Genomic DNA, 20,641 nt, shown 5'->3' with positions numbered 1-20,641 from the left:
CATTTCTTTAAGCTGGTTGAGTCTATTCTTCCTTCTGACCCTGCCTGCCCTCCAAGCTCTACCTGTCACCACACCAACCACCACCAATCTGTTACTAACAACAGCAGTCAACTTAATACAACCCTCAGGCAGTTCAGAAACTCACAACAATACAACTAATAACACATTACCCTCCATTATTAACCCCAATAACAGGACCCAAGAATCCAACCATTCCACTATAGAGCCGGCGAGGGCCTCCAAAACCCAGGTGACTACAACAACAAACAATCCCAGAACCATTACTCCTGCCGGAGCAACTACTGCCACAGCAACTACTACTACTACTACTACCACAAAGGCTCAGACCTCAGAAAGAGGGGGAGCTGGCACGGCCGTGGTGCTGGTAGTTATTGTGCTAGTGCTTTTGGTTGTCTTGGTGATCGTCTTCAGGTGGACGACCCGGCAGAAGGGCAGAGTAGGGGATGCCGCCCGTCGCTTCTCCACAGGCGTGCAGGGGCAACTGAGGAGAGTCGTCACGGCGATTGAGGGATGTCTAGGTGTAAGTCTGTGGCCTCAGAAACGGATGGAGAATGAGGGGGGAGGAGGAGGAGGAGATGAATGAGAACAACGATGCAGCAGGAGGCAGGAAGGTACAGAGAAGCAGCCAGGAAGATGATGAGGAGGAGGAGGAGGAGGAGGAAGGGGACCAGAGAGAGGAGGATGGCGACTCTTCTGATGACTATTCAAGTCTGGAAGGCATGGATCTCCGGGAACGAGCCAGACAGAGACAGGAGGAAGACGGGAACAGTGAAGAGAGGGAGAGAAAGACAGAAGCAGAAGAGGAGCTGACGTCGGTTGCCCTGGACGAGGAACACAAGGAGGGGGACGGGGGGATTGATGTGACCGAACTGTGAAGTAACCGGTGACCAGATAGGAGGAATATTTAGCATTTGTTTTTTTTGAAAAAGGAAAATTTTAATGTTTGAGTATTTCAAAATTTGAACATTGTTGTCAGCTGAGATGTATCGTAAAAGCACCTATTACCGCCCCTTTCGTTCGAAAATTCTAAAACGATATTTTTTTAATACTTCAAAATAACATTTGATAAATGAACCTTACATTTTTCAGTAGCCATAGGTGTGTAGATTTTAACAAAATCTGCTTTGGTTCTTACCGGGGCTTTTACTGCCTGAAATATTGATTTTGTTTACCACGCTCAGAGTTTAGTGCTGCCCTTTCACACGGCACATCAACGGTTAGACCAAGAATTCTTGTCGCAAATCAAAATTACTCTTAGCTCTTACAACACTGTTTACAGCTCTTCGAGTCATGGTAAAATGTAATTTTTGGTACATAGCTAATTTAGATACACTTACGGTGTGGGTGCTTGCGCTTCTTTAGGAATCTGCCGTCTTGGTTTGTATAGAAATGAATATTAAGTGACACATACACAAGACGTTGGAAATAGGAGACAGGTGGTAATAGGAGACGTTCCGATATGTATTTTAACCCTCATGTAGAGTTTGACCAATCTTTGTTTTATTTTAATGTTTGAATATTTCAATATTTGAATATTGTTGTCAGCTGAGATGTATGTATTTTAACCCTCATTTTTACCAACCTTTGTTTCAATTAATAAAGTGATATTTACATTCACTTTTACTATGAATGTACAACCATGACTTCTTGACAGCCTTAATATGATATCTTATCCATTTCATTTATTAACATGTCACACCCCAAAGCCCTTTTCAGATAAATTAGTGATACAAGAAAGTAATTGAATTGATACTGAAAACAAAGAGAGTAAAATGTCTTAAAACACTCTCCACCCCAGAAAACCCACGTAGTTCAGTTAATAAATGCACAATAATATTTTTAAATTAAATAATATAAGGATAGAACCTCTATAACTATACCATGTACAACAGCAATGATAATGCATTCCACACCTTCTCATTCCAAAATCTCACAGCGAAATAATAGAATGTCTAGTGGGTTCAGGTTCCGACCTACTGTAATGAAAGGCATCACACACACACGGATCTGATAGCATCACAGTGGTAGTAGCAGCATGGACCAGTAGTTTTCTAGAATGAAAAATGTCCATAAACACAACCATAATTTCAGCTGTGGTCATCTGTTTAGTGAAAATTTCATTCAGACAGGTTCTTTTTCATTTAGGTAAAGAATACTAGGAAATTGTGTGCAGAACCATGATGAGTCACAGGCACAAATCAGCACTACCTAATGGAGACATTCATGAAATGGTAGTCACATCAATGACAGTGTCAAAATGCTTTGGCAGTAAGGAATTGGTTCTTGACCCTTGACAGAAGTGGATTGTGATGCAGAAACCAGCACAAGAGAAGAAACGTGGCCCCTGAGATGAGTCCCTGGTCATGAGGCGTGATTGGCTGCTTCATCTCCTGTGGCCCTTCTTCTTATTGCGACCAGGCGTTCTGATTGGCTGAGTGGCACTGTTGTCTGTGGGCAGGGCTGGGGGCGGGCTCTGAACGGGAGACTCGGACTCTCCGTCCAAGCTGGTCTTGAAGGGCTCAGTTAGAGAGAACTTCAGGGGACTGAAGAGCAAGAGGGGAAAAGACATGACTTCCAGACTCCCTGGCAGCATACCCACATCCTGTCTTGACGGTGCCCGAGTAAGACCATTACTAGCCTGTCCATCTGATACGGCATACTACAAATTGTAGATAAGCTATGAGTGCTCATTGTTTACATTGCCACAGTAGAAATGGGTCATTCTTTGTCAAATCAGACAAAATCCAGGAAAATGGTTGCTGCACAGTCTCAGATTTTGATCAAAGTTTGTCTAACTAATATTTAGGTCCCAAAACTAATAAAATATATATATTTACCTATAAAATATTTTTGTTAAATTACAATGTTTTCATACATTTTTTCACCCTTGATTTTGTATCATTTTTACTCTCAGAAATGCCTCATCTTGGAGGCAATGTTTGGGCATTAATATCTAGAAAAGTATTATTCCTAGCCTGCCCACATTTTGAAAAATGGGAGACAGACATGTTCTTGGTATGATAAGACCACTAAAGGTTTGTACTGCATGCACATTCGTTTTACATAAGGCCCTAGATATGGAAGAAAGTGCAAAGCTGGTGAATTGTGGAGAGCTCAAATATTAGAGAGATAGAGAGATAGATAGATACTTTATTGATCCCCAGGGGAAATTCAAGGTCTCAGTAGCATACAGACATCACACACACACATTCACCAACAGCAGAAAAAGTAATTAAAAGTAAATAAATATAAAAAAACATAACTAAGCAATAAGGACAGTAGAAGATACTAAATATACTAAAATACAAATTATACTAAATAACACTTAATCTAAATCAATTCTAAAAAAGGAGGGAGGGGTTATGCATATGTGCTAATATAGCACGCAAACAGTGAGGCAGAAAGACAGTGGTAAAAAGTGGCTAGTGGACAGACAGTTCAAAACATGGAGGGGGTGAAGAGGCAGACAGACTATGCGGAGAAGTCTATTTCTCCTCTTCCCTTAAATGAAGCATTGAACAGTTCAATGGCCCTGGGGACAAATGACTTCCTCAGTCTGTCTGTTGTGCAAGGCAGTGAGCGAAGTCTCCAGCTGATCAGGCTCTTCTGCTTAACAATAGTGCTGTGGAGTGGATGACACTCATTGTCCAAGATGTTGATCAGTTTGTTCAGGGTCCTTTTGTCAGATATTGAAGTGATGCCCTTTAGTTCAGCTCCCACTACAGAGCCAGCTTTCCTTACCAGCCTGTCAAGTCGCCCCACATCCTTCTTCTTTGTGCTTCCTCCCCAACATACCACTGCATAGAAGAGGACGCTGGCAACAACAGACTGGTAGAACATCCTGAGGAGCTTGCTGCATACATTGAAGGACCGCAGCCTCCTCAGGAAGTACAGGCTGCTCTGCCCTTTCTTGTAGAGTGCGTCAGTGTTGGCTGACCAGTCCAGTTTATTGTCCAGGTGGAGACCCAGATACTTGTAGGTGCTTACCAGCTCCACATTGACCCCATCAATGGAGACTGGAAGCAGAGTGGGCTTAGACCTGCGGAAATCCACCACCATCTCCTTGGTCTTTGAAGTGTTGAGTTGAAGATGATTGAGTTTGCACCATTGCACAAAGTCCTCCACCAGGCTCCTGTACTCCTCCTCCTGCCCGTTCCTGATATACCCCACAATTGCAGTATCGTCAGAAAACTTCTGCATGTGGCATGACTCGGTGTTGTAGCAGAAGTCAGATGTGTACAGGGTGAACAGGACTGGAGAGAGCACAGTGCCCTGTGGCGCTCCGGTGCTACTGATCACAGTGAAAGAGACAGTTCTTCAGTCTGACGAACTGTGGTCGCTCGGTCAGGTAATCTGTAATCCAGGTTACCAGGTGAGCATCCACACCCATCTGCAAGAGCTTGTCTCCCAGTCTGAGGGGTTGGATGGTATATAGGGCTGTAACGATATACGATTCGAAACCGAAATCGCGACACTCATATCCACGATACTGTGTCGCGGTGTGAAAATGCAGAATCGTGACACACCCTTTCTAGTGTTTCACGCAGTGCTTTGCAGCTTACACGGCCGCAAAAGCAACCCACATCTCCCGCTTTACTTATCGGTAGCCTACGTTGTCCAAAAACAAACAAATAAATAAGGCATTTTGATCGGCGTCCGTTGGTGACACCCTTTTGGAAATGGGAGGTAAATGAATCTTAGCCAGACATTTGTATTGAGAAGGGTCTGGTGTCAACCAGGCTAGATTTATACCAAATGCGTACAAATGTTTATACTACTCTTCATGTAACTCATTTTGCACCTTTTATTCCAAATCTAGGGCCTTGTAGAAAATTATAATGAGAATGCCATACAAACTTTCAATGGTCCAGTCGTACATGAGAACATGTTTGTCTTCCACCCTACAAAGTTTGAGCTGCCTATGAATAATACTATATTATTGCCCAAATATATTAATGCCCAAACATTGTTTACCAGACAGTGTGATTTTCAGGCTGTAAAACTGAAGTAATTTCAAGGGCTGAAAATAATATCAAGACATAGGATTTGAACAGAAATATTTTACAGGCCTTGGTATTGGGACCCATTGTTGATTAGGGTTGCAAAGGGGCGGAACATTTTCGGTAAATTTCCAGAAACTTACCATGGGAAGTTAAGCTGGGGAATTTTGGAAATATTCCAAATTGGAAACTTTCATGGAATTAAAGTAAAATTATGGGAATTAATGGGAATTTACGGAAATTAACATGGAATTTTGGGTAACTCATACAAACGGTTTCATATACAAACATTAACATTTTGTTTCGTAATAAGCAATATGATTTGTATGTTCGGATTTTTGCTTATCTTAGCATACAAAGCTAGCTAGCATGCTAGCGGGAATCCCATTCTCTGCCTATGGTTTACTAGTGTGCTAAACTAGCAACACTGAACTGCCCAAGATACACTACACCACTCAAAACAACAACAAAATCCGATTGGTTGGAAAAAAATTTCCCCATGCATATGAACGCACCATAGATTTCTTTTATGTTTAGCAGCCTATGCCGATTGCTGTGTGCATGTGATTGACATATGTACAGGGTAGAAATTTGACTGAAATAGCATTAAATCAGGTTGTTTTAACTAATATTATGCTGCAAGATGGGGTTTTGTCCACTACATTTTGTTCCCTGTTATAGACTTAACTTGCCATATTAAAAATTCCCAGTTTATTCCCATTAATTCCCGTTTATTCCCATATATTCCCGTTAATTCCCATGGAAAGTTTCCAACTTTGAAAATTCCCGGAATTTTGCAACCCTACTGTTGATATAGACTAGGTTTGAACAAAATCTGATACGGTGCAGCAACAACCTTATCTGATTTGACCCGGAATGACCCAATAATAATAATAATAATGAGACGTACTTGTTTCTACTGATGTACTGTAGGTCAATGTGCTAGCCTAGGTGTTCAATGATTTAATTGTCAGTAATTGATAGTGTTTGGTATGTACCCAATGGCAAAAATAAGCAACACCACACTTGACATCATGTCAAGCAGCGTAATAATATATCGAGCACATCAACATTGCAAAATATAAAACCTGGGTTAAAACCTGGGTGTTCACAAGCCTCCACTGCTTCTAGAATAGTTGGATATGCAGAAGTGACTTCTTACCTAATAGGTGTGTGAGGGCTGCTGGTGTGGCGGCGTACAGGACGGGGTCGGGGCTCAAAAGAGAAGCCCTCCTTCAAGCTCTCCAGCACTGAGGGGGCCACATAGGTAAAGCCCTGACAGAGACAAGAGGGTTCACGCCAAATCCCAATCCGTGCAAAGCAATCTGAGCAAGTTTTAATGTGATGAGGAACTGTGCAATGCATGCATAGTTCATTGCCAGCTATGTGAATGTCAGGACAGTGTGAACGTGTGTGTGTGTGTGTGCGCGCGCGCATATGAGAGAGACTTACAGAAAAAGCATGATCTGCACTGCCACTCAGAGTGGTGTCATCAGGGCTGTCCACTGGAGTTTGGCGGGTGAAGCGACTGTCAAACTGGCTCACATCCTCGTCTGATTGCTTAAAAGAGAATGGGAGGGGAACCAAAAGCAAGAGACACAGGAAGGAATGAAAAAAGGGGGACAGATATATATGAATATGAAAGAATAACAGAATATAGCTCTTAGAGGGATAGCTCTTAAAAGAATGCCAAAGTTCTCTGCAGCGGAACAATTGGTGAGTGGTGCTCTACCAGGGTTGGCTTGTAGGGTGGCTCTATGCTCTTGTTCAATAGATCATCCCAGTTGACATGCCGGAAGAAAGGATGCTTCTGTCAAAGTCACAAAAATAAAACATTTATACATGATGCATAGATAGTTTATCCATGCCCTGCAAGAATCCAAGCTATTCTCACATATCTGTTACAATAGCATCTTCCAGAGAGGTAATGTGATGATGGGTGCACTTGTTCACCTTAATATCTTCACAGTCGGCCTTGCTTGAGCCTAGCCTCTGAGATGGGCTCTTTTTCAGCAGCTATAGAGAGCGAGGGATAGACAGTTACAGAAGGGAGGGAGGGTTGAAAAGGAGAGTGATCACAGATAAGAAGCATAGGGGGGGAAAGGGAGAACTGATGCGTAAACAAACCAGGCTAATGTAGCAGTGGATATTAGGATTGAGTTGCACCACATTTTAGAATAGAGCAATATGCACAACATGACACTGACAAAACTAGGCCTGCAACAATTTATTGATTAACTGATTAACAGTCAACTACTGCAGTAAATTAATCGCCAACAATTTCCGTTTTTGGTTAAATCGGCCTGAGTAATTTTTAAGGAAAACCCTCAGAATTCTGACTCACTTACTGCACTATTACAGTAAACTCAATATCTTTGGTGTACGGACAACACTGATCAATGTTTTTTCACCATTTTCTGAAATATTATATACCAAACAACTACCGTATTTTCCGGACTATAAGTCAGAGTTTTCATAGTTTGGCTGGTCCTGCGACTTAGTCATCAAAATCAAAAATATATATCATTTAATGTGTTTTTAAATGTTAGTCAGTATGAATTAACATGAACGCTATGAAACATTACCGTGTACAACCGCGAGAGGGCACCTTAGGATTGTAGAATAAGATCGGGAGCTTGGTGAACTTGCGACAGGTCAGACACTTTTCCGTACTTAAGCCCAAAAGTTAGAGGGGGTTCGGGGGTGTCACCACCGGGAAAATGTATTAAATATTGTTATGTAAATGCACAAGTTCTGCGCACACTTTCAGTCAGAGATAGGCTTGCGCTATGCCTAAAACACGCGTGCATACCATAAATCCTCAAATTATGTCCGGGCCTCAGATTCGGACAAATAAAGGACGGCCCCCAAATAGCCTACAAGCCGGGGTAATAATTCCCTACATTGTTTCAATTTACCTCAATGAAATAAAAGAGTTCTTCTTAATATTTTATATTGTTGGTTGGTTTAATACGGTTGCCAATGAAATGCATGTCTCAAAATACTGGTTAGCGCTTCGGATCTGTAACCGGAGGGTTGCCGGTTCGAACCCCGACCAGTAGGAATGGCTGAAGTGCCCTTCAGCAAGGCACCTAACCCCTGACTGCTCCCCGAGTGCCGCTGTTGATGCAGGCAGCTCACTGCGCCTGGACTAGTGTGTGCTTCTGCTCACTGTGTGCTGAGTGCGTTTCACTGAGTGTGTTTCACTAATTCACGGATTGGGATAAATGCAGAGACCAAATTTCCCCTCACAGGATCAAAAGAGTATATATACTTATACTAATAAAAACCCCGGCCATAATTTGAGGATTTACAATAGTCTGCCTCCTTAACATTCCTCACCTGTTATCCAGACATGCATGAAAACATCTGAAAACAAAACTCAGAGCCATAGGTTATTTTGAGAATGAAGACTTTCTCTTCAGCATTGTCCTAACCGTTAAAACGAGGCAGGTATGACAAGGCATTGCAACAATGTTTACACGATAAGGTTGGCTGCAAAGATTATGCAGACTGTTACGATTGATTGACTGACTGACTGACTCACTCACACACACACAGATTATCGAAATAAAATGCCGGACGCTTTAGGCCACAGTCTTTCTAAATGGGTTTAGTTAAGGATAGGGCTATAATGAGACCACACTTTCAGTGGTTGGTGTAAACCGGGACGTTTTAGTGTCCCGACAGACTTTTGTCAGGACACGCAACTCAGGACAGCTGGTCGCCCTATTCTGTGTGCTAGTTGACTAGTTAACTTGCCTTTCCAGATTACATGTAATGTCCATACTGGTTAAGAAAGGTACTGTATGTGATCAGTCTCTAGGGTAGCTTCCTTATTATAGCGTCAGTGAAAGTTTGCACGCTTTTTTAAAACGCACATCTTTTTTTCTCTCTCGCTCTCTTGGGTAGCCTGCCGAGAATTTGCTCTGCTGCCGGCTTGTCCCTCCACATCGCCCAAAATGCTTGATTGCATTGCATTCTCCACATTTTAGCTACATTTTCATGTACCACATCAGCATTTTTGTTCAGTGAATCTTTTGTAAATTGTTTTACAATTACCATCGGGCCCTCCTCTTATCTTGCATCGGGCCCTCCTCTTATCTTGCATCGGCCCTCCTCTTATCTTGCATCGGGCCCTCCTCTTATCCCTCCTCTTATCTTGCATCGGGCCCTCCTCTTATCTTGCATCGGGCCCTCCTCTTATCTTGCATCGGGCCCTCCTCTTATCTTGCATCGGGCCCTCCTCTTATCTTGCATCGGGCCCTCCTCTTATCTTGCATCGGGCCCTCCTCTTATCTTGCATCGGGCCCTCCTCTTATCTTGCATCGGGCCCTCCTCTTATCTTGCATCGGGCCCTCCTCTTATCTTGCATCGGGCCCTCCTCTTATCTTGCATCGGGCCCTCCTCTTATCTTGCATCGGGCCCTCCTCTTATCTTGCATCGGGCCCTCCTCTTATCTTGCATCGGGCCCTCCTCTTATCTTGCATCGGGCCCTCCTCTTATCTTGCATCGGGCCCTCCTCTTATCTTGCATCGGGCCCTCCTCTTATCTTGCATCGGGCCCTCCTCTTATCTTGCATCGGGCCCTCCTCTTATCTTGCATCGGGCCCTCCTCTTATCTTGCATCGGGCCCTCCTCTTATCTTGCATCGGGCCCTCCTCTTATCTTGCATCGGGCCCTCCTCTTATCTTGCATCGGGCCCTCCTCTTATCTTGCATCGGGCCCTCCTCTTATCTTGCATCGGGCCCTCCTCTTATCTTGCATCGGGCCCTCCTCTTATCTTGCATCGGGCCCTCCTCTTATCTTGCATCGGGCCCTCCTCTTATCTTGCATCGGGCCCTCCTCTTATCTTGCATCGGGCCCTCCTCTTATCTTGCATCGGGCCCTCCTCTTATCTTGCATCGGGCCCTCCTCTTATCTTGCATCGGGCCCTCCTCTTATCTTGCATCGGGCCCTCCTCTTATCTTGCATCGGGCCCTCCTCTTATCTTGCATCGGGCCCTCCTCTTATCTTGCATCGGGCCCTCCTCTTATCTTGCATCGGGCCCTCCTCTTATCTTGCATCGGGCCCTCCTCTTATCTTGCATCGGGCCCTCCTCTTATCTTGCATCGGGCCCTCCTCTTATCTTGCATCGGGCCCTCCTCTTATCTTGCATCGGGCCCTCCTCTTATCTTGCATCGGGCCCTCCTCTTATCTTGCATCGGGCCCTCCTCTTATCTTGCATCGGGCCCTCCTCTTATCTTGCATCGGGCCCTCCTCTTATCTTGCATCGGGCCCTCCTCTTATCTTGCATCGGGCCCTCCTCTTATCTTGCATCGGGCCCTCCTCTTATCTTGCATCGGGCCCTCCTCTTATCTTGCATCGGGCCCTCCTCTTATCTTGCATCGGGCCCTCCTCTTATCTTGCATCGGGCCCTCCTCTTATCTTGCATCGGGCCCTCCTCTTATCTTGCATCGGGCCCTCCTCTTATCTTGCATCGGGCCCTCCTCTTATCTTGCATCGGGCCCTCCTCTTATCTTGCATCGGGCCCTCCTCTTATCTTGCATCGGGCCCTCCTCTTATCTTGCATCGGGCCCTCCTCTTATCTTGCATCGGGCCCTCCTCTTATCTTGCATCGGGCCCTCCTCTTATCTTGCATCGGGCCCTCCTCTTATCTTGCATCGGGCCCTCCTCTTATCTTGCATCGGGCCCTCCTCTTATCTTGCATCGGGCCCTCCTCTTATCTTGCATCAGACCCTCCTCTTATCTTGCATCGGGCCCTCCTCTTATCTTGCATCGGGCCCTCCTCTTATCTTGCATCGGGCCCTCCTCTTATCTTGCATCGGGCCCTCCTCTTATCTTGCATCGGGCCCTCCTCTTATCTTGCATCGGGCCCTCCTCTTATCTTGCATCGGGCCCTCCTCTTATCTTGCATCGGGCCCTCCTCTTATCTTGCATCGGGCCCTCCTCTTATCTTGCATCGGGCCCTCCTCTTATCTTGCATCGGGCCCTCCTCTTATCTTGCATCGGGCCCTCCTCTTATCTTGCATCGGGCCCTCCTCTTATCTTGCATCGGGCCCTCCTCTTATCTTGCATCGGGCCCTCCTCTTATCTTGCATCGGGCCCTCCTCTTATCTTGCATCGGGCCCTCCTCTTATCTTGCATCGGGCCCTCCTCTTATCTTGCATCGGGCCCTCCTCTTATCTTGCATCGGGCCCTCCTCTTATCTTGCATCGGGCCCTCCTCTTATCTTGCATCGGGCCCTCCTCTTATCTTGCATCGGGCCCTCCTCTTATCTTGCATCGGGCCCTCCTCTTATCTTGCATCGGGCCCTCCTCTTATCTTGCATCGGGCCCTCCTCTTATCTTGCATCGGGCCCTCCTCTTATCTTGCATCGGGCCCTCCTCTTATCTTGCATCGGGCCCTCCTCTTATCTTGCATCGGGCCCTCCTCTTATCTTGCATCGGGCCCTCCTCTTATCTTGCATCGGGCCCTCCTCTTATCTTGCATCGGGCCCTCCTCTTATCTTGCATCGGGCCCTCCTCTTATCTTGCATCGGGCCCTCCTCTTATCTTGCATCGGGCCCTCCTCTTATCTTGCATCGGGCCCTCCTCTTATCTTGCATCGGGCCCTCCTCTTATCTTGCATCGGGCCCTCCTCTTATCTTGCAAGGCTGCTATTTAGTGGTGCAATTACATACATAAGTTATGGTTTCATTGCCCAGTTAGTTAGGCAGTGCCCTGTTTTTTTCTTTTGTTTGGTACAGAAAATGGATATTGTAACAGAAAGTATGCAAAACCACACAGTGAGCAAGAGCCAAGTTCAAAGGAAAAACTGAGAGGTAAGAAACAGCACCTTTTTGATCATGTCGCGTGCATCTGGAGTGAGGTAGGGTGGCAGATTCAGCTTGCACTTGAGAATCTTGTCAATTGTCCTCTTCCTGTTCTCTCCAGTAAAAGGAGGCTAGTATACCAAGAGAAAACACATAATTATACCTGACACAGTGACTTTCCAGGGCTAAATAATATAGAACTACAGTACAACACACAGGTCAGTCAGAAATGTCTGAAGATGGAATTATGACTCCTTCTTTCTCAACCATCGATTCCTCTTATACTTCTTTCCTTACTCACCGAGCCAGTCATCATGTCATACATCAGGGCCCCAAGGCTCCACCAGTCCACTGCTCTGTTGTGTCCCGTGCGTGTGAGGATCTCTGGAGCCCTGGCAGGCAGACAGACACAGACAGACACTTATTTCATCTCACAAGTCTTACAAATGGGTCATGATCAGTAACAACAGTAACATACATTTCAATCAGATAATAGTGTATCAAATTCACTAACATTAAAAAAGCAGCACCACTTAAGTTGACTTCAGTGGAGTCTTTTTTCCATTATGGCAATGCATGAAGCAATGCCAAAGTTCCAAATAAGTCATGACAAACCAAGGCAATGGTATCTGTTCTAATAATCATGAGTCTTTGTTATTGCTGACATCTGGGTAGGTAGATGGTAGTGATGCAGGTCAGAGTTTTTTTATATCCCGCAGCCGCCGAACCCATTTTGGAGATCCAATCCCCCCACCCAAACCAACAATATATGCGTTTAACATCGACCTAAACCCGATCCTAATTCCTAATTAACGTGATTGCATCAATATCATGTAGCCAAAATGAATGTTATCCTACTTTACTTCACAAGACACATGTAGGCTAACAAATAAATAAATGCAGTCAATGTAGCCTTGTCTAAGCTATGTTAAGCTACCTATTACTTACTTATTATTAGAACTGGAAACATCTGGGGCCCTATTATGACAGTTGTTTTATTTTTCCAGTTGTTTACCCTCACTTTTTGTAACTATATGCAATCTAAAATAGGACGTCAATGATCAATAATGGAAACATATGATTGTTATCATGTTTCTGACTATATCACCAAGACCTATGTACAGGACCACAATAAACAAGTTGTCTTGAAACATCTATGATCATAATGCCGTGGCAAAAAGACTTCTGTAATACGAATAAGATTATCAGCAGCGTGTGCGTGCTTGCATATGCATGTGTGTTTATCCTCTGTGTAAAGCTGAACTTACATGTACTCTATGGTCCCACAGAAGGTGTGTGTGACTGTCCCGTCATGAATGGACTCCTTGCACAAGCCAAAATCAGTGAGTTTAATGTGTCCTAAAGTCAGAAGGAAAGCCATGTGAAAGGAAGGACATGTAGAAGCTGTAAACAATATAGGACCCCAAAGCCAAGGCTCCTAGTCATGCTTCATTGCATGACCGTATGGACATACTCACACACACACCTTGATGGTTCAGCATAATGTTTTCCGGTTTCAGGTCTCTGTATATGATACCGTTAGAGTGGAGGTGGCCAAGAGCCAACGTTATTTCTCCCAGATAAAAGCTATTGGGACACACAGAGCGAGGCAAGGGTAGTTAGGTTACAAAAACAATTACTCATACACAACAATTAAATACACTGTTCAATTCTGGTTATGTTAAATCAGTTTATGTCATATCTAAATGAGAATTTAAATTTGAGAGGGAAAGATGGAGGGAGAGAGAGAGAGAGAGAGAGAGAGAGAGAGAGAGATTTGTTTGTATATGCACACAGGAGTATGTTTTCAAGTTCCAAGTTTTAATTTTTATTTATATGTTTCATCTACTTCTTGTGAATGCCAATCCATTAAATCTCACATACTTTTTCTTGAGGTGTAAGGCCCTTTACTCACCAGGCTGTGTCTTCCATGAAAATTCCCTCTTTCTCCAACTGCATGAATAGCTCCCCTCCTAAAACAAAACAAGGAGACAGAGCTGAAATCTAAGGGCTTTTCTCTTATCGAAACGACAGAAAGAAAACATGTTTATGTCTATGCATCTCACACATGGATACAGACAGTGGTAGCACAATTTCAGGTAATGTTCATAGTTCGGTCAGTCCATGGATATGTTATAGCCTTGACACTGACAAGAAATAAATGGCCCTTTGCACTAGGCTGTGTGAGTAGAGTACGCAGAGTTACACTTCAGTGCAGATTTCTCATAATGACTACCGGTATGTGGAAGCAGGCCAAGTGCCAGTCCTGACCATCTGGGATTAGAGTCCAATGCCACACACACACAGAAATACATTCAGATCAGCATGAAGGATCCTTGTCATAATCAGGGGTTTCCCTCACTTCCATCCTCTTTATGACTCATTTCTGCATCGCTGTTTCCATTCCCAAACTCCCTTGCTCTTTTATATGTGGCCCCGTTTACATGGACAGCTTTTTTTTTTTTGTCATTCCAATGAAACTATTCCGAATAAAAAATATTGTGTCATCTGTTTACATTAGGTACTGGAGAAGCTACAGCAGGCAACCTGATTGGCCGTATACATGGCTGTTCAATCGGAATAAGAACCGAATACACCACCCCTTTCATTCCGATTAAAATTATAATCAGATTAGCAGTTATATTTCGATCGAGGTGTTCAAATGTGTCATTTTACTCCAATTGAGCCATTTTTCCAATTCTAATCAGATTAAAAGTGTCCATGTAAACCCACCTAGTCATCAGTCTCATCACTCACCACTGAGACATTCCAGAATGAGGTAAAGTTTCCCTCCTGTCTGAAAAGCATACCACAGTTCCACTATAAATGGATGCCTCACTGTCTCCAGAATCTCACGTTCTGCACGAGTGTGTGCTGTGTCTTTTGCGTTGCATACAATCTTGGCCTAAAAGGAATAGATTATTGAGGAAAGGAGAAAAGGAGAATGAGAAATATGAACCAGAGTAAAGATATCTAAATTTGCCACAATCTATAAGACAGAAATACATCTATGATACCTTCTTTAAGACCTTCATAGCAAATATTTTGCCTGTCTGGGTTCCCTGGACCTTCCTCACTTGGAAGACCTGTCCAATAAAAAAGTCCTTAGTGCAAGCTTCATGCTGAAGAAATACTACTATACAGAACATTGTAATCTGACATTTCCAGTGAGTTTGCCATAAGTCAACAGGAGGCATCTCTCCAAACAACTTTAACACACCCATTATTTTCACAATATGTCAGCAAGGCTTGCTATTGTTAATTATATTTAAAATGAAAAACAAACGTTCCTTGAGCTAAAGGGGGCCGGTTGACATGCAAATGCAATGAAATACAGAAAGCAAAAAGATAGGCACCTTCCCATAACCTCCTTTTCCAAGAACCGTGAGTAGCTCGAAACAGTCCGGGCCAACCCTCTCGCTATCTCGGTTCACGCTGGCACTTGTCAGTTCCACCTCCTCTGTTTGAACCCTTAGGGTTGGAGATTAAAAATCAACGCGTGTGTTATTTCTTATACATTAATAAACTAAGTAAAACAAATAATACATACGGTTCGGTTTCGGTTACGGTGAAGTCACAAACTTCATCCTACAGAACGAAGAAAGGGAAAACAAGTAGTCAGTGACTGACTACGCAGCTGTAAGCTGCATATTTAGTTCAAGAATTTCACTAACTTCAGATGCTGTGTGTGCACCTACCTCAACATCACTGACGTCTTCCGACTCCAGGTCAATGGCAAACATTCCAGCCATCCTGAAACAATCAAGCCGAGAGCTTTAATGGCCAGTTCTCGAATGTTGTTGTTAGCTAACATAAGGTGCTTGGTAGACCACATGCTAACTTATGCTACGGATTAGCTAATGCCTTAATGACAAAAAATATACGACTGGTCAGGCAACCAAGCGTTCACAGTGGCCTAACGTTAACGTTACCATAAATGCCATGCAAACCTACGAAACTAGCGAACCACCAATGCGAAGGGGAAATTATCTATATGTAAATCTATAAGTTACTAGCCTGAACCCTCTGGACGAACATGCTTCATTTGATAATTCAAATGATAATTTAACATGAACGTTATCGTAAGTTAATAAAGTCAAATATATCCTAGCAGAAGGTCACAATTTGCAACACGTGCTATTAACTGAGACAATCAGCCATCAGCTAGTTGGGCAATTAGTCAGTGGATCAGACCAGCAAGTAAAGTGATAATGAAGACATTAACGTTACACCCAAGCTTCAACTAACGTTAACGTCAACAGTTTAAGGCTAACGTTACGCCATAACGTTAAGACATAATGAATGGCGCTGGAACAATTTCCCCTGCATTCTCCTTTCCGTGCGACTCCTGCGAATGAACATGGACGTTATCTGGAAATGAATAACCACTACTGACAACCAGGATTGCTTGAGTTGATTTGAAATATTCTGGCTAAGCTAAATGCTAGCTAGTTAACCAGGTAGGTAACACTATTTCGCCACTATGCTCGCCTGCATCTGCCTCTTGAAACGACTTCTACCTTCTGCTCTTTGCCATCTGGTTGCCTTTGCATAACTGTTGGGGTAACATTAACGACAGCGCACTTACTGTTGAATTAATTCAGAAATAGTCCGGTCTGTTCTGGAGTTCAGGGAACTTCAGCACTAACTCATTGAAGTGTACGTCATCAATAAGTGACCTCGAGCTCTTTCCCTGATTCCGCTCTTGCCAGGTCGCAAGCATAGACAGTAAAAGAAAGGGCGCAAGCAGGGCGCAAGGGGGCAGGCGAACGTTCTGAGAGCCAGAGAGGTGTTGTCAAAGATTGTTAAGGCGGAGGAGAAAGGAGAATCACTTCAAACGCTGTGAAATAGTAGCTGCTTTTTCGTATTATATTCCGTTTTGTGATACCCAACAATATTACATACTTTGCAGTCACGTGATTACCATGGATACCTGGCGGGCAAGAAACGCTAACAAAATGGCGACGAACAGTGGCCAGCCAGGGGAATTGCAGATTTCCAATACTACAATCAATTAACTATTTAGACCATATGTCACCAAATGTTCAAATAGATATCAAGAAAAGATTAACATACTCGGAACGTTTGATCCATAACGTTACACAGCACCCGCTGATGTTTTCATTGCTTTGAAACAGGCAAAGTCTCTACTAGACTTGGAGTTTGGAGATATTTACATATGTTATAGAGAATCCGTCACCTTACACCGCACAAAAAATGAAAAGTAAAAGTAACTGTAAGTAATAAATAGACGCAGTACAACAGTAACGTGTCATTCATTCACCACGTACTCTTCTTCTCATATCATATCAAATCACGTACAGATGATAACGCGTTCTCGCCACCTACTGGCGAACGTGTAACGTAAGATTACACGATTGACATGAAACATAACTTCAGCGAATCATAAATCTGAAATTATCCATTATGTCAACTGTCTCTATGACAGGGGGCTTCATGACCGTCACTTAGAAGTGAAACCCAGCTGGACACACAGCTTGCAGTTAGTCTGATTTGTCTACCCACGTGATGCCACATGTAAACATATATGGTAACAACCTAATTAAAAAAGCTTTAAAGGGAAAGAAATGTGCATTAGCTATTTCAAACTGGGAAAAGGGAACGATTGGCAGGATTTCCGAACGGTTAGCATAAGTTTCTGCTGGAGAAATTGTGCATTATGCTATTTCAAACTCGACCAGCGGCCAAAATGCACTCGCTTCCCTAGTTGCAGCTCTCCACCACAGTTTCCATCGGGACGGACGGCACAGCCCACACAAGCACCTGCAAAACTGCGACTTGCCCATATTATCTCCCTCTTTGGTAAGCCGTACCCTGACGATGTCAATGGCTATCAATCACGAGCAGTAGTTATCCAAAATATTCATGCTGAAGACACGACCAGCCTATTCGGCGGCGGCTAGAAGCTAAGTTTGCAACAACAGGGGTGGCTCACAGGTGGGACTGGAAAGTTAGCCCATAGCTAGCTATCATGATGCTTTATATTTTGATCTTGTAAGTTTGCCCGGTAGCCTACTTATCTGAACTAACAACATGATCACTATCACTAGATATAAAGAAAATGTTGACTTTCACTCGGTGCTGTTCACTGACGGTAACAAAAAAAAGTGTTGTAACGTTATAAGCATAATTGAACTGAATAGGTATGTAGCCTCATAACGAGGCCTCTCAAATTCAGAAAATTGCATTAAACTAGAATCGGAAGACATTGTTATCTTTGTTAGACCATAGGATCGTTGTCATATAAATGCTGTAACGAAATTCAAAGTGTAACCGCAACCGTTTCCCATCGGAATGAATGTAAAACATACCCTCCAAAACGAGACCTCCCGAAATTCAGAAAAAAATACTAAATTGATATCAGGCAACGTTATTACAATTGGTAGATCATAGGGTAGCTGTGATATAAATGCTGTGACGAAATTCGAAGTGTAAATATACAAACTTTATGTTGAAAGTGTAACCGCGATGTCCATTGAAATGAATGAAGCGCAGATCATGTAGTCCCCAACGTGACGTCATCACCGAATTGCATAAAAAAACCCGCTAATGCTAAAAACAACAAAAACTGGCATTTAACACCATTTGGAGACAATGTTTCATGATACACATATATTGAGTGCTTTATGTACCCATTAATCAACAGTGGTGGTTAACCTGCAACACAGGCTTTAAGTGTAACCTGACTGGTGCGCCCTCATGCCTGTAAGTGCAGATAGTGTCACAACATATTTTTCAAAAAGTGAGTGTCCCAAATAATGAAAAGAATCTTACTATGCGGATCAGTGAGCGTTACAAATGTATTGTTCAGCCAAAGATTGTTAAACCTTTATTTATGGGGCCGGCCAGAGAATGCCTAATCTGTAGACTGGTTTATGTTACATGTCTTCATGGGGATAGGCCCCCCTCTGTCAAATAGGCTAACAGGTTACGCTATGTCTGGGGTCCCTGATCACCGTTAGGTGTGACGAGTGGGGAGTGAGACTGTTGGCAAGGTTGTCATGTAGGTCTTATATCTGTCCATCTCTTTCCACAAAACTTGCCAGAAATAATAATTTAAGGGGTTATTTTTAAAAAATGAAATAGGCCTAATGCTTCCATTTGAAAGCTTTTAATAATACCAGAGAGAAAGTTTGGGTTCCGCAAATGCCTATTTCCTGTTTGTATAAGCTACTTCACCAGCATTGGTCAGGGTCTCACTTGATTTTCCGTGTTGAAACCACAGACCTCTTTCAATTCACTGGAACAGAGACACAGCCTCAGAATGCCATATCTGTATATCATTATTTTAGGTAAGTTTGAGTTATGTTATGAATTATATTATTTGATTTCATTGGTTGTTTTAACTTGTTCTGTGTCTTTTATTTGTTTTTTCTAAGATAAATAACAGAAACCTCCATTATATGTATTACCAGGCTACTGGATGACGTTGAGGCGACTAGAGGCCTTCGAGATGAGAAAGGTTGATCTGGGAGGTACAATGGAAATTGAGTGCAATATTTCCTTCCATCATGACATTACTTGGTTAAAGCTGAACGATGGACAACCGCCTATTGTGTTGATGGTTACTTCGGTCACAGACAGAGAGATAACTGTTGTTTATCAAGACAAACATCATGTGAACAGTATGGCCCGTGTTAAGAGAAGAATTGTGGCAATGACAATCACAAATATTCAAATCAATGACCTGGGTCTATACTACTGTACAAGGGTAAAGGACAAAGTGTTGATGTTTGGGACAGGAGTACATCTATATGGTAAGAATGCTTTCAACAACAGCTTGTGGTGGCATGAGGGGGTTGGAAGTGAAAAGAGCTTTTATTACTTCAGGATACCCATCTATGACTTGTCTTACAGCTTTTGGAAATAAAATGGAACCACCAAATTCGAGCCAAAGTTATAACAGATCAGTGCGCTCTGTACATTGTGAACAAGGTAAGTGGTTCTCAACAGACCTGCAGACACTCCTAATTAAACATATTTACAGGAAAATAATGTCAGTATTAAAGTAGATATACACTTGCTAAAATGTTTAAAATATAAAGTATCTGGTGCAGTTGAACTTTGGCATTTATATTTACGACTTTTACACAACAGTGATTTCATTTTTATTTGTTAGTAGGACCTGCACTGCCCTCCACTGGTGCTCATCTCTCTCCCTTTGGCTTGGTCTACATGGTTGTGTCGGGCTGTGGGCTGCTTGCAATGACTGGAGCTGTAATTGTTGTTCACCTCCAAACCAAGAAAGAGCGAGTTCACTGAAAGGAAAGGTTCCATATAATGTGCATCATTTATTCAAAGTGGACAATATCATACAATACTTTATATTTTCTTACTGACACCTGTACTGCTAAATCATAATCATTGCTAAAAACTATAGGCCTAAATATGTGAGCCATATTAAATATGAAGTAATTCTATATTATTTGCCATAGTTTATGGTTTTACTATACATAAAAAAAAAAAAAAAATGATTTCAATAAATAATTTAATTATGCCATTTGCTCATTTTGTTGTTTTTACTTTTTGTAAGTCACCTTGGACAAAAATGTCTATTGATCCCAAAAAAATCTGCTTGAAAAGGCTTTGTGGAATAGGGCATATTTAGTTGTTTTAAGTGTGACAGAATCACGTTTCTGTCATGTTTACATAAAATATTTAATCTAGTCAAATATATTTATTTACTTATTTTCACTACATCACACTTTTATTATATATTACTTCCTCACTATTGTCACTTGAAGTAGTTCGCTGGCTTAGTGACCTTCTAATTGACTAGCCAATCA

At 42.9% G+C, this 20,641-nt stretch overlaps 3 protein-coding genes across 10 annotated transcripts in view; 2 read left to right on the top strand and 1 right to left on the bottom strand.

Moving 5' to 3' along the window:
* Window positions 1–20,641, top strand: part of LOC125299593 — a 355,198-nt gene that overhangs the window by 268,170 nt on the left and 66,387 nt on the right. The window lies entirely within an intron of this gene.
* LOC125299522 (ribosomal protein S6 kinase beta-2-like) lies at window positions 1,682–18,392 on the bottom strand. Of its 4 annotated transcripts, none has more exons than XM_048250832.1 (16): window positions 18,301–18,392; window positions 15,533–15,587; window positions 15,385–15,422; window positions 15,191–15,305; window positions 14,852–14,920; window positions 14,592–14,739; window positions 13,750–13,807; window positions 13,321–13,421; window positions 13,103–13,193; window positions 12,136–12,226; window positions 11,858–11,965; window positions 6,975–7,037; window positions 6,754–6,831; window positions 6,474–6,581; window positions 6,184–6,296; window positions 1,682–2,564 (listed from the first exon to the last, which is right to left on the bottom strand). In XM_048250832.1, the coding sequence occupies exons 1-16, from the start codon at window positions 18,375–18,377 to the stop codon at window positions 2,405–2,407; spliced, it is 1,473 nt and encodes a 490-aa protein (XP_048106789.1). In that variant the 5' UTR covers window positions 18,378–18,392; the 3' UTR covers window positions 1,682–2,404. The 4 variants fall into 4 exon arrangements, with proteins under 4 accessions (XP_048106789.1, XP_048106810.1, XP_048106806.1 ...); XM_048250853.1 differs by lacking the exon at window positions 18,301–18,392 and adding an exon at window positions 16,911–16,929; XM_048250849.1 differs by lacking the exon at window positions 18,301–18,392 and adding an exon at window positions 16,423–16,756.
* On the top strand, window positions 16,137–20,315 carry LOC125299779. 5 transcript variants are annotated; one of them, XM_048251234.1, is made up of 5 exons: window positions 16,137–16,294; window positions 19,081–19,147; window positions 19,271–19,612; window positions 19,713–19,790; window positions 19,975–20,315. In XM_048251234.1, the coding sequence occupies exons 2-5, from the start codon at window positions 19,120–19,122 to the stop codon at window positions 20,115–20,117; spliced, it is 591 nt and encodes a 196-aa protein (XP_048107191.1). In that variant the 5' UTR covers window positions 16,137–16,294; window positions 19,081–19,119; the 3' UTR covers window positions 20,118–20,315. The 5 variants fall into 5 exon arrangements, with proteins under 5 accessions (XP_048107191.1, XP_048107198.1, XP_048107206.1 ...); XM_048251241.1 differs by having other exon boundaries at window positions 16,137–16,298; XM_048251249.1 differs by lacking the exon at window positions 16,137–16,294 and adding an exon at window positions 17,758–17,792.

Source organism: Alosa alosa, chromosome 1, assembly GCF_017589495.1.
Source record: "Alosa alosa isolate M-15738 ecotype Scorff River chromosome 1, AALO_Geno_1.1, whole genome shotgun sequence".
Classification (NCBI taxonomy): Eukaryota; Metazoa; Chordata; class Actinopteri; order Clupeiformes; family Clupeidae; genus Alosa; species Alosa alosa.
The sequence above is the reverse complement of the archived record's forward strand: the minus strand, read 5'-3'. Positions and strand labels throughout refer to the sequence as shown.